Raw genomic sequence first — 13,668 nt, forward strand, 5'->3', positions numbered from 1 at the left:
AACCTCCCCTCTCGTCACCAAACCATCAACTCCCAGACCGTCCACAGCCTCATCACCTCTGGGGATCTCCCATCCACAGACTCCAACCTTAATGTCCGTGAACCCTGCGCTGCCCGTTTCTACCTCCTTCCTAAGATTCACAAGCCTGATCTTCCTGGTCAACCCATTGCCTCAGCCTGCTCCTGTTCCACTGAACTCATCTCTGCATATCTTGATACCTTCCTGTCCCTCTTAGTCCAGGAACTCCCCACCTACGTTCAGGACATCACCCACACCCTTTGCCTCCTCCAAGATTTTCATTTCCCTGGCCCCCAATGCCTCATCTTCACCATGGACATCCATCCCTGTACACATCCATCTGCCACAACAAAGGCCTCCAAGCCCTCCGTTTCTTCCTCTCACGCCAACCCAATCAGTACTCTTCCACCCACATGCTCATCCGCCTGGCTGAACTGGCCTTCACCCTCAACAACTTTTCCTTCCAATCCTCCCACTTCCTCCAAACCAAAGAGGTAGCCATGGGCACCTGCATGGGACCCAGCTATGTCTGCTTCTTTATTGGGTATGTGGAACAGTCCATCTTCTGCAGCTACACTGGCACCACCACCCACTTGTTCCTCCACTACATCAGTGACTGTATCGGTGCTATCTCATGTTCCCACAAGGAGATTGAACAGTTCATCACCTTCACCAAAACCTTTTAAACTCACCTGGACCACCTTGCACTCCTCCCTCCCCTTCCTGGACCTCTCCATCTCCAGCGACCGACTAACCACGGACATTTACTGCAAGCCCACTGACTCCCATAGCTACCTAGACTAGACCTCATCCAACCCTACTACCTGTTAAAAACCCCATTCCTTATTCCCAAATCTTCTTCCTCCCCATCCCTATCAGTGTTCCAGAGAGACCATTCCCTCCACGACTTCCTCGTCAGGTCCATGACCCCCCACCAGCCCACACCCCACTCCCAACACCTTCCCCTGCCACTGCAGGAAGTGTAAAGCCGGTGCCTACACCACTCCCCTCACCTCCATCCAAGGCCCCAAAAGGTCCTTTTACATCCGACAGAAATTCGCCTGTACCTCCTCCAATGTCATCTACTGTATAAGTTGCACCCAATTGTGGTCTCCTCTATATCAGGGAGACAGGATGCCAACTTGTAGATTGTTTCAGAGAACATCTCTGGGACACCTGCACCAACCAACTCCACTGCCCACTTCAACTCCTTCTCCATCAAGGACATGCAGATCCTGGCCCTCCTCCATCACTAAACGCTTACCACCTGAAACCTGGAGGAAGAACGCCTCATATTCCGTCTTGGGACCCTCCAACCACACGGGATGAATGTGGATTTCACCAGTTTCTTCTTTTCCCCTTCCCCACATTATCCCTGTCCCAAGTCTCCAATATGGCACCACCTTCGTGACCTGTCCATCAACTTTCCCATCTATCTGCTCCACCCTCCTTTCCAAACTACCACTTTCTCCCCTACCTTCATCAACCTATCGCATTCTCAGCTACCTTCCCTCAAATCTCAGCTCCCCCCAGCCCACAAGCCTCATTCCTGATGAAGGGCTTATGCCCGAAACATCAATTCTCCTGCTCCTCGGATGCTGCCTGACTTGCTGCGCTTTTCCAGCACCACACTCTTTGACTCTGATCTCCAGCATCTGCAGTCCTCTCTTATGTCAACACTTGGGTTTCAGCAATGCCATTCAGTTGCCAACCGTCATGAGATGCTTCCACCAGCATAAAGTCATTTTTGCCAATGAATGAACAATGTTCAGCACCATTTTCTGATTTCTCAGAAAGTGAAGCAGAAAGTGCACCAACCATGTAAACACTGTATCAAAGAAGCTAGGAAATCAGTAGCAAAATACTCTCCCTTTCACTGTCATCCACAAAGACCAAATCAGGCATATGATGGAATATTCCCCACTTTCAGCAACACTCGAGCTCAGCACCATCGAGAATAAAGCAGCTCATTCGACTGGCATCATATTCACTATCTTCAACATTCATACCCTTCACGCTTCTACAAAATATATTGCAATGACTTACCAAGGCTCCTCAGACATCCCTTCCAAACTCAAGACTTTACCACTTGGAAGTAGATAAATGGAAATGCCTCCACCTTCAAGTTTCCCTCTAAGCCAAATACCATTCTGACTGGTAGCTTATTATATGCTTCAAACATTCTGAAGATATTTTAAAAAACAAATTTTTTTGAGAAGATTTGTAGCTCAGGTTGATAAGTATGTAAGTTAGCTTGCTGAGCTTTAAGGTTTGTTTTCAGATGTTTCATCTTCATACTAGGTAACAATATCAGTGAAAGTCTCTGGTGAAGCGTTGGTAGTATGTCCCAGCTCTCCCTTTATAGGTCTTGGTTTCTTAAGGTGGGTGATGTCATTTCCACTTTTTTTCAAGGAAGATAGGTAGGGTTTCAATCCTATGTGTTTATTGATGGAGTTCTGGTTAGAATGCCATGCATCTAAGAATTCATGTGTGTGTCTTGGTTTTGCCTAGGATGTGTGTGTTGTCCTAGTCAAAGTGGTGCCCTTCTTTGTATGTATGGAAACTAGTGATAGGAGGTCACGTCATGTATCCTGGTGACAAGTTTCTTGCTAGTTTGTCTGATGTCGTGTTTGTTATAGTTCTTGCATGGTATCTTGTAAATAATGTTAATTTTGCTGGTGGTATCTAATGGATCCTTTAGGTTCATTAGTTGCTTTTAAGTGTGTTGGTAGGTTTGTAGGCTACCACGATGCCAAGGGGTCTGAGTAGTGTGGAAGTAATTTCTGGTATGTCTTTGGTGTAAGGTAGCATGACTCTGTTTTTTTTTCTTTTTCTCTTTGGGGAAAACACCCGAGTGACCAGTGACAAGCACTGCTCTTCACATCAAAGGGCAATGCTTCCCCCAGTTAAATTTTTTTTATTAACCCCCACACTACCGCCTAACTGCAGTAGTGCTTATTTTTCCCCTAGCACCCATGGTGTGTGTGTGCAGGTGTGAGACACAGTGAAAGACACAAAGTGCACGAATCTTTATTCAATTTCCACCACCAGGAAGATAGGAAAACACCCGAGTGGCCAGTGACAAGCACTGCCCTTCACATCAAAGGGCAATGCTGTGTGATCAAAACAGTGAAGGGGAGGGTAGGGACTAAATCAAAATAGAGTTGGAGGGGGAAATAAACTCCACTCACTGCGGCGCCCACCTCTCCCTGAACAACTCCAGGATGTTGGTGGACACCGCGTGCTCCTTCTCCAAGGACACCCGGGCCCTAACGTAACCGCGGAAGAGGGGCAGGCAGTCGGCCCTAACGACCCCCTCCACGGCCCGCTGCCTGGACCTGTTGATGGCCAGTTTGGCCAGGCCCAGGAGCAGACCCACGAGGAGGTCCTCGGACCTGCCCTCCCTCCTCCGTACCGGGTGCCCGAAGATCAGGAGCGTGGGACTGAAGTGCAACCAAAAGCAGAGGAGGAGGTTTTTGAGAAAATCAAAAAGGGAGTGCAAACACCCACACCCAATATACATGTGGTCCACAGCGCCACAGAACAAGCAGTTGGGCTGGGAGTCCGTGAACCACTGCAATCTGTGGTTGCAGGGGATCGCTGCGTACAGCACCCTCCACCCCAGATCCCCGAGAGAAAGGGGGAGGACTCCCGCGTAGAGAGCCCTCCACTGGGGATCCCCACCGCCCGGTGGCAAATGGGCACACCAAGGCGTGTCCGGACGTTGGATGAGGGAGAAGAGGTGGACGGTGTGCAGCAGCAGTCTATATAGGGCCCTTCTTTTTACTCCCTGGAAGGGAACAAAATTAAAATTCCGGAGGTGGCTCAGGTTGTGGGGCACAGGCTCACGCAGGAATGACTGTGGTTTTTGGTTGCGTTCTGTCTGCTTGTTTGGGTTTGTTTCTGAGGAATTGGGTGCTGCAGTGTCATTGAGCTTGTTGAAATAATGTCTTGATGCAGCTGCATTTGTGGGTGTTGGGATGATTGGTCCATGTGTGTTGTTTTTCTGCAGATACTGTTTTGAAGCTCTCCATTAACTGTACATTCAACTGTCATGTCTAGGAATGGGAGTCTGTTGTCATTCTCCTCCTCTTTTGTGAAATTTATGCCTGTCAGGATAGTGTTGATGGTATTGTATGTTTCCTCTAATTTGTTCCGTGTTGTGATGACAAAGGTGTCATCTACTTAGCGGACCCAAAGTTTGGGTTGGATAGATGGGAGGCAGGTTGTTCAAATCTCTGCATTACTGCTTCCGCTGTGAGACCTGATATTGGTGATCTGACAGGTGTTCTTTTGACTTGTTTGGAAGTTTGTTATTGAATGTAAAGTAGGTGGTTAGGCACAGATTCACTACTTTAGAGGATATTGTGTTTGCTGATGAAGTTGGTGCTGTCTTGTGTTTGTAGTCCTTGTTTTTCTAGTAGTGATGTCAGTGTTTCTTTGGCCAGGTCAGTGTTAAATAATGTGAAAAGGGCTGTAATGTTAAAGGAGGCTACTATTTCATCCTCTTCTATCTTTTGTGTCTTTGGTGTTCAGTAATTCATGAATGGAGTGAATAGAGTGTCGTGAATCTTTGTAATTGTCTTTGTAATTGTAGTTTAACCCTCTGACTAGGACTGTTTTTTCTGTATCGGTAAGTTGACGGTCTGAAAGTTTTTTTAAAAATCCAGCACACATCCTAGAACAGGCGAAACAAAGACATGCATGAGAATTCTTAGAGGCATGGCAGTCAATTAAAAAGGCACAAATAAATAGGACTTCCTCGTAGCACTTGAACCCACATTAAAAATTAAGTCTTTCAGAATAAATACAGCAGACCATAAGACGAACTGTTGCACCTATATCAGGCCAAGAGAAGGAAAGAAACACACTTAATGCTTAAGAAAATAAAGCCTTAGAAAGACTTAAAAACGGCAAAAACATTCTACCTCCAGGCACATGACTTATTTTTTTAAAATTCTGACTGTCTTAAAAAGGCAAATGCTCTGTTTGCAGATACATGCAACTTACCAGCAGGTGGCAATAGACCCGACCCCACAACTACTAAACAGAATCTCATCCTTTCTAACAGAACTTAAAAGATCAGGAGAATTAAACAGGACAGACTTCCAAAACACGAAACCAGATTGATCCAACACACCACACTTTTATGGATTACTAAAAATACACAAACCTGGTGTCCCCTTTGACCCATAGTCTTCCTACGTGGTACACCAACATATAGACTAGCCAAAGAACTCCACCAAAAACTAAAACGCTTATATAAAGATTCACACCACTCCATTCACTACACCCAAGAATTCCTGAACACTATTGTACACAACAAGATAGAAGACGATGAAATAATGGTCTCCACATCAATTAACCTCAACCTAGCCAAAGAAACACTGGTATCACTACTAGGAAAACCAGGACCACAAACACTGACAGCACCAACTTCATCAGCAAACACAACATCCTCCAAGCTAGTTGACCTGTACCTCACATGTCATATTCAATAACAAAACTTCCAAACAAGTCAATTGAACACCTGTGGGATCACCAATATCTATGAGACCGGAATCAGTAATGCAGAGACTTGAACAAGCTGTCCTCCCACCTATCCAATCCAAACTTTAGGTCCACTATATAGGTGACACTTTTGTCATCACAAAACAGAGCCAATTAGAGTAAGCATACAACACCATCAACACTATTCGGACAGGCATAAAATTCACAAAAGAGGAGGAGAATGACAACATACACCCATTCCTAAACGTGACAGTTGAACATACAGTTAACAGAGAGCGTTAAACCAGCGTCTACAGAAAAACAACAAACGCAGATCAAATAATTAATTTCAGAAGCAATCATCCCATCACCCACAAATGGAGCTGCATCAAGACATTATTTCAATGAGCTACATCGCACTGCAGCACCCAAGTACTAGAAAAAGCAGAAGAAAAATATCTATACAACGTTTTCAAGAAAAACGAGTGCCCAATAAACACAATCCGCCGATCCCTCCGAAACGGGCCCAAGCAAGCAGACACAACACAACCAAAAACCTTAGCCACATTACCTTATATCAAAGACATATCAGAAATGACTTCCAGACTACTCGGACCCCTTGGCATCATGGTAGTCCACAAATCTACCAACACATTTAACAGCGACAAATGAACCTAAAGGATCCATTAGATACTACCAGTAAAACTAACCATGTTACCATGCAAGAACTATAACAATATATCGGACAAACTAGCAGGAAACTTACCACCAGGATAAATGAACACCAACTGGCCAATACCAACACTAAAACACACGACTCACTATCACTAGTTTCTATGCATACAGACACAGAAGGTCACCACTTTGACTGGGAAAACGCACACATCCTAGGACAGGCGAAACCAAGACATGCACGGGAATTCTTTAGAGGCTTGGCATTCTAATCAGAGCTCCACCAATAAACACATCGATTTAGATCCTATCTACCTTCCCTTAAAAAGCCAGAAATAACATTTCCCACCTTAAGAACCCAACACCTATAAATAGAGAGGTGGGACATACCACCAGCGCTTCACTGGAGACTCTCACTGATGATGTTACCTAGTATGGTGCTGAAACATCTAAAACCAAACCTTCAAGCTCAGCAAGCTAGCTTACATAGTTTAAAAAAAACTCTTGAATTCCTGATATCTATAACAGTGCAAGACAGGATACAGCAACAATATTTTGATGGTGAGTTTTGTAAAATACAACAAAATTTCAAAGCACCCATAGGTCTTCTTCACTGGGGATTGACTCGCTATGCAAACAAATCTGTAGATCAGAACGATTTTAAAGCAAATGAAGCAAATAAAGCAAATGATAAGGAAATCCTGCATTTATGTTGGGCTTTGTATCGTCAGGAAAGTCTAAAGAGTGTTCTAACAAATTAATTTCTTTAGAAGCAAAACATTTAAAACCATTCACTCCCTCCATCACGAGGGTAACAGCGGTGTGTACTGTACCTAAGATGGACTGCAGTCATTCACCAAGGCTGCTTTTGACAGCATGTCCCAAATTGCTGATTATCAGTTACAGGGGAACCTTGATTATCCGAACGAGATGGGCGGGTACTATTTCATTTGGATAATCGATTATTCGTTTAATTGATTTCATCTGGGGCTTGGCGTTTTTAAAGTCTGCTCCCCATTCAGGAGACTGCAGCAGCACATAGCATGAGCCCCTTCCCCCACACTCCCATCCAGTACCGCCCCCTCCCGATCCCCCAAACCCCTTCCAACACCCCCTGCTCCCAGAACTCTGTCCTACCCTGCCCCCCCCCCCACCCCCCAGCACTGTCCAATACTGACACCCAACCCTGTCCAGACCCCCCAACCTTGTCCAACCCCCACCCCCTCCCCTAACCCTGTCCAACACCGCGCCCCTGCCCCCTCTCCGGAGCAGCTGGACTGTACATCAATAACAGCTGCTGCTACTACTGCCTTTGTGGGTTAAGTCTCCAAACAGAGCGCGCGCGCACACACACACACACATACACCTTTTAACTGCAACTTTTTGACAGGTTCCACCTTTACCCTATACAGTACAATGTTCAAGAGATCATCTGGGGAAGCAGGGGGGTGGGGTTAGGGTACACCCCTCTGAAGAATTCCAGGGAAAGTGTGGGCAGCGACAGAGGCCGGGAGGTCAGTCATTTGGAGACTATGCCTGTTTAATCACTGTTAACAAAAGACGCGATCATTGTTGGAAACAGGTCTTTGATGTAATGTTTCTGTGAGGACCTCCGGATCTCCTTCAGATAATCCGTTTTTCGGATGATAGGTATACGGATAATCGAGATTCCTCTGTAGCAGGACAAGGGCAGCAGATTGATAGCAGCATCGCAATCTACAAGCATCTCCCCAAGCCACTCAAAATTCAAACTTGGAAGTATGTCACTGTTCCTTCAATGTCAGTTGGTCAAATTCCTGGAATGCCCTTCCTAACAACAGTGTCTACCTAATCCAAATGGTCTGCAGTGGTTGGCACGGTGGCACAATGGTTAGCTCTGCTGCCTCACAGCGCCAGAGCCCCAGGTTCAATTCCCGCCTCAGCTGATTGACTGTGTGGAGTTTGCACATTCTCCCTGTGTGTGTGGGTTTCCTCCGGATGCTCCGGTTTCCTCCCACCGTCCAGGTTAGGTTAGGTGAATTGGCTATGCTAAATTGCCCGTAGTGTTAGCTGAAGGGGTAAATGTAGGGGAATGGGTCTGGGTGGGTTGCGCTTTGGCGGGTCGGTGTGGACTTGTTGGGCCGAAGGGCTTGTTTCCACACTGTAAGTAATCTAATCTAACAGACAGCCTGCCACCATCTAAAAGAAGAATGCTGGGCCAGTCAGCAATTTCCAAATCCCATGCATGAATTAAAAATAAGTGAGACAGCTTGTTATAGAGCAGTTGTTGTCAGCAATTTGGCAAAGCAAGATTCTATAACGCAAGTAAATGAACAGTAGATAATCCATATTTGGTAAAGGAGAGACTAACACTAGCCAGGACACAGAGTTCTATATGCTTCAAATAATGACATTGAATGTTTTGCACAATGTCAGGACTTCTTTTTAACAACTCATCAGAAAGTCTCCACCTCTGACAATCTCGTAATTGTATTCATCTTGATAGATATTTTGTTTGCAAGTTAAACATTATTGCATTTTTTTTTGCCTTAGCTTCCAGGATTTTGATATCCAGAGCTCTGCTTGGTGTAGTTCAGACTGGCTAACTATAGGAGCATATAAAAGTGTTGACGGAACTAGAGTGTGTGGATCATCCATTCCAGCACCTTACATTTCTTCAAAGGACCATGTCTGGATTAAGTTTCATTCAGATGACAGGTATACTGGAAAAGGTTTCCGATTGTCTTATGTCACAGGTATGTGTAAGATTGGTGTCCTTCTTCTTTGAGTCGAAATGCAGCTAGTTTGTTCGTTCTAATGCCCCTTCTAATCTCTTCAATCTCTTTCAGCCCCATTACTCTCTATGCCTCTGCATTCCTCTAATTTTCAGTCCTTCACATTCTTAATTTTAATCATTCCATCATTGGGGCCTTCCTAGATCTATCCTCCTTTAACTTCATAAGCAGTGGTTTTTGACCCACATTAGATAGAATTTCATTGGCATGCCAATGAATGTGCCCACACATTAATGGAATATGGTGCTTGTGAACTTTTTTTTTGTAATTTGTTTCATGTCTCAAAGTGCATCACCACTCACTAATTAATAACTTTTGAAATCAAGTTGCTGTTCTAGAGGCAAAATGTCCAGCCAGTTGGCATAAAGCAGGGTCCCAGATAAAGTAGGGAGATATTTTGAATTGGGATGTGGGCTGATGGCAAAAGTTGTCATGACACCTGGGACTTAAGCCTTTCACCACCTAGAACTATTTTGACATTTACTTCGGTCATTACTGATCTATGTCTTGTTGGTTCTGTAGTCCTTGCTACCTTGCCTAACAAAACTGTTAAACTCAGTCATAAAATTCTTTGATTTTGATGAGAGTGCCTGATTTCCAATGCCTTTGTGTAAAGAAACGCTTCCTAGCAGTCTCCCTGAATTTTGATTAGATTAAATTCCCTATAGTGTGGAAACAGGCCCTTTGGCCCAACAAGTCCACACCGACCCTCCGAAGAGTAACCCACCTCGACCCATTTCCCTCTGACTAATGCACCCAACATTACGGGCAATTTAGCATGGCCAATTCACCTGTCCTGCACATCTTTGGACTGTAGGAGGAAACCGGAGCACCCAGAGCAGACCCACACAGACACTGGGAGAATGTGCAAACTCCACACACAATTGCCCAAGGCTAGAATTGAACCTGGGACCCAGGTGCTGTGAGGCAGCAGTGCTAACTGAGCCACCGTGCCGCACTATGGGGGGTAATTCCCTATGAAGTATCCCCCAATAGAAGTTTCTGTTTACCTTCAATCTTTAAATACAATTAGATTGGATCTTATTCTGCTATCCTCTGAAGTATAGAAGATTTTCGGCAATTTGTCGCCAGAATTTTAAATCTTCTAGCCTTGCCATAATTCTGTTAGGTCTGCTCTTAGAGGCTGTTGGGGATTTCTTGAGGTTCAGTGCTGGGACTGAAAGTAATAGTTTAATGGAAATCTAACTAGATTGTTATAATTGTAAATCAGCTTTCACCTTTTTATGTTACTGTCACCCTGTTAAATTAGTTGAATTATTTTTTGCATCAGTCCAATGTTGCAGGATGATGTGCAAATACCTTTACTACTGCCAGTCATTACCACGTTGAAACAGGATGTGATGTATCTGTCACATAATTTGCAGTCAGTATGCAAGCAGTGATCAGATATAGCATATACAGCCTCCAGGTAAATTTATTGGTAAAGACTCCACATTATTGTTTCACCATTCCTTGTCTATGATGGATATGAAAGAAAAGAACATCATATTTACTAGCTTTTAGTAATGCCTGGAGGCTTGATCCTTAAACTTTGCTGCAAGGATGTGACCTTTTGCCATTTCTAACATATTCGGATCAATCATTTTTGAGTGTAGAGTGTATAAGCATTAATTTAAAAGACGATAAGAGGTAGAAACAGCAGTAAGCCATTGGGCCATTCAGTAGGTTCATAACTGTTCCAACATTCTTCCTTTCCTGCATTTTCCCCAAAACCCTTGTTGCCTGATTGATCAAAGATCGATCGATCTCTCTCTCTCTCTCTCTCTCTCTCTCTCTCTCTCTCTCTCTCTCTGCTCCCCTCCCTCTCTTCCCCATCTCTCTCTGCCCCCCTGCCCTCGCTCTTCTGCCCCTCTATACCCCTCCCTCCCTCTGTACTCCTCGCTCTCCCCTCTCTCTGTCCCCCTCTGTATCCCTTGCAACCTCTCTCTCTGTACCCCTCGCTCGCACGCGCACGCACGCTCTCTCTGTACCCCTCACACACGCTCTCTGTACCTCTCGCTCGCTGTCTGTACTCCTCACTGTCTCTCGCTTGCACTCTCTGTACCCCTTGCTCTTGCTCTCTCTCCCTCTCTGTCTGTACCCCTTGTTCTCGTACACAATCTTTGTACCACTCACTCTTGAGCTCACTCTCTTCTGTACCCCTCGCTCTCGCTCGCTCCCCCTCACACTCTCTAGCTCCCCCTTGAGCTCTCTCGCTCCCCCTTGACCTCTCTCTATATACCCCTCACACCCCCCTCTCACGCCCCACCTTGCGCTCCCCCCCTCGCTCTCTCTGTGCCACTTGCTCTCGCTCGCTCCCCCTCACACTCTCTCTATCTCCCCCTCACGCGCGCTCTCGCCCCCCTCGTGCGCGCTCTCGCTCCCCCTCGTTCTCCCCTTCCTCGCGCTCCCCCGCCTTGCGCTCCTCCCCCCTGCTCCACCCCCTCTCGTCCCCCCATCGCGCTCCCCTTCTCGCTCTCCCCCTCGTGCAATCTCACAGTCTTTCTCTTTACCCTTGCTTTCATGCTCGCGCTCTTTGTACCTCTCACTGTTCTGTCTCTCTTTATCTCTCGCTTTCTCTCTCACTGTGCCCCTCGCCCGCAGTCTCAATGCCTCGTGCTCCCTCTCACGCTCTCTTGGTCCCCTCACTCTCGCTAGCTCCCTCTCTCTGTCTCCCCCTCTCACGGGTCAGACTCTCCCCCTCTCTCTTTCTCTTTCAATGGCTCGTTCTCCCCCTCTCTCTCTGTTTGTACCCCTCATCCTCTCTCCCTGTACCACTCACTCTCCCTCTTGCTCTCCGTACCCAAAGCACTCCCTCTTGCCTGCCCCATGCTCACACTCCATATCTCGCCCACACCCACTCAGCTGCCCTGCTGTTAGCCTCCTGCTCTGTCCATCTCTCGACAGCTTTCTCTCCACCTCTCTCTCTGTTGTTGCGCTCTCTCCCTCGCACATGCTCTCTGTCTTGCTCTCTCTTCCTCGCGTGTTCTCTCTCTCCGCTTCGCGCTCACACTGTAGTGTTCCTTTGCGCATAAGACAGTTCCTCCATTCATGAAACATCCTTGTGAACTTTTTCTGAAGTGCCTCAATGAAATGATGCCTTAAATAAGGGAGCTAAAATTGTTCACATTACTCCTGACATAGTCTCACTAGTAGCTTGCAAATTTTCAGTCAGTATGCTTGCACATCTGTTGAAATCCAGCCCCCTTGAAATAAAATTCAACCACCTTAGTTTTTATATCTCGCAAACAAAAAAAAATTGATTTTTTAAAAAATTCTGATCTATGTTTCTTGGGCCAAAGGGCCTAACTTTGTGAAGTCAGTAAACTTGGATCTAAAGTCTCTATTTTATCTTCCAAGTCACTGAAAAATAGAGAGGAAACTCAATTATCCGGCATTCGATTATCCAAATTTCAAATTATCCGAACAAGATCGCAAGGTCCCGATGCTTGGCTAAACTATGTAATCCAGCATTCGATTAACTGAATGAAATAATCTTGACCTGTGTCTTTCGGATAATTGAGGTTTCTTGGTTTAGCGAATGATGGTAGCTTTCTACAGATGTTTTTAAGATACTTCTAATTACGTTTTGCCAGTTGGCCCATTGTATGTATCTTCTACCTATAAACCAATATCCTATTTGTCAATTGATTGCTGGAAAGTTTGATGTCCTCCCAATTTCATGAGCAATCTCTCTGAGAAATGATTTGGGAAATCCGCAGCTCCTCTTTAATGCATTAGGATCTTTTTACATCTGCCTCAATTGTCTTGTAAACAGATTCTCCTCTCTTGTCACAGACTTAAATTGAATGTTTTATATTTCTGGTTTAGCAATTCTGCACAATATTGAAATTTGGCTCCTGATTATTTATAGTGGTGTGAGAGTTTAAGATGATTTAATGAACAACATATTTGCCGAGCTCAAGTTAGTGTTTAAGCAGATGGAAGTGTTAATGGAGAGCCAGAAGGATGTATTTGCTCCTTGAACCTGGTGGTTTATGATATAAAAGAAAGAGGAATACATTTTCAAGAAACAAACTGTGAATAAAAACCAAACCCAAAAGGAAAATCCTGAAATCAACCTGGATTGATCCATTATCTGAAGCCATTACTACTTATACAGCAGATAAAAAAGCAGCTGCTTCGATGGTGTCAGTCACAGGCATTCTTGACTCTCTCAAAATAAAAGTGATGCTCCTCTCCAGCAAGTCACAGCAGAAAACAGAACGTGTATTTGTGACCTCTGATTAAAAATAGTAGTGGTTTAAGATTAGAAACGTAAATGCAGGATACTCCTGATCCTGGGAATCTGAAATACAAGTAGAACATTGGAAATGATTAGTCAGTCAGGCAGCGATAATGCTTCGAGAAACAGTGCTTTTAAGGTGATCACTTTTTATTAGAACTTAGAAGACTGCTGACTGCAGTTCTCTGACTTAAATTATAGTAACCTAAAGGGAGTGATGCACTGGAGACCATGGAATATCGGCTTGTTTGTAGAAGAACAGTTGAGAAGGGAAAGTTGGAGGCAAAGAAAGAAAGGGAATTAAGTTATGAATCAAAGGTTGCAAGTAGCCTAGACCAAACCTCAACGAATTTAAATTCCTGGGGCTGTAGGATTTGTTACCCTGCCTAATGTAGTGAATAGAAGCTGGCAAGTCCCATTCCTGGTTAGAGAGATCCTGCATGCGTAGGTGAAATTTTAAGGTACATG

General features: G+C 45.0%; 1 protein-coding gene across 2 annotated transcripts in view; it reads left to right on the forward strand.

The window, feature by feature from the left end:
- Positions 1 to 13,668, forward strand: part of lrp12 (low density lipoprotein receptor-related protein 12) — a 69,604-nt gene that overhangs the window by 38,255 nt on the left and 17,681 nt on the right. For both annotated transcript variants that reach the window (XM_072570606.1, XM_072570604.1), the window contains one exon: positions 8,713 to 8,915. In XM_072570606.1, coding sequence (XP_072426707.1) covers positions 8,713 to 8,915 — 203 coding nt within the window. The remainder of the gene's footprint in view (positions 1 to 8,712; positions 8,916 to 13,668) is intronic.

This window comes from Chiloscyllium punctatum, chromosome 5, assembly GCF_047496795.1.
Source record: "Chiloscyllium punctatum isolate Juve2018m chromosome 5, sChiPun1.3, whole genome shotgun sequence".
NCBI lineage: Eukaryota > Metazoa > Chordata > Chondrichthyes > Orectolobiformes > Hemiscylliidae > Chiloscyllium > Chiloscyllium punctatum.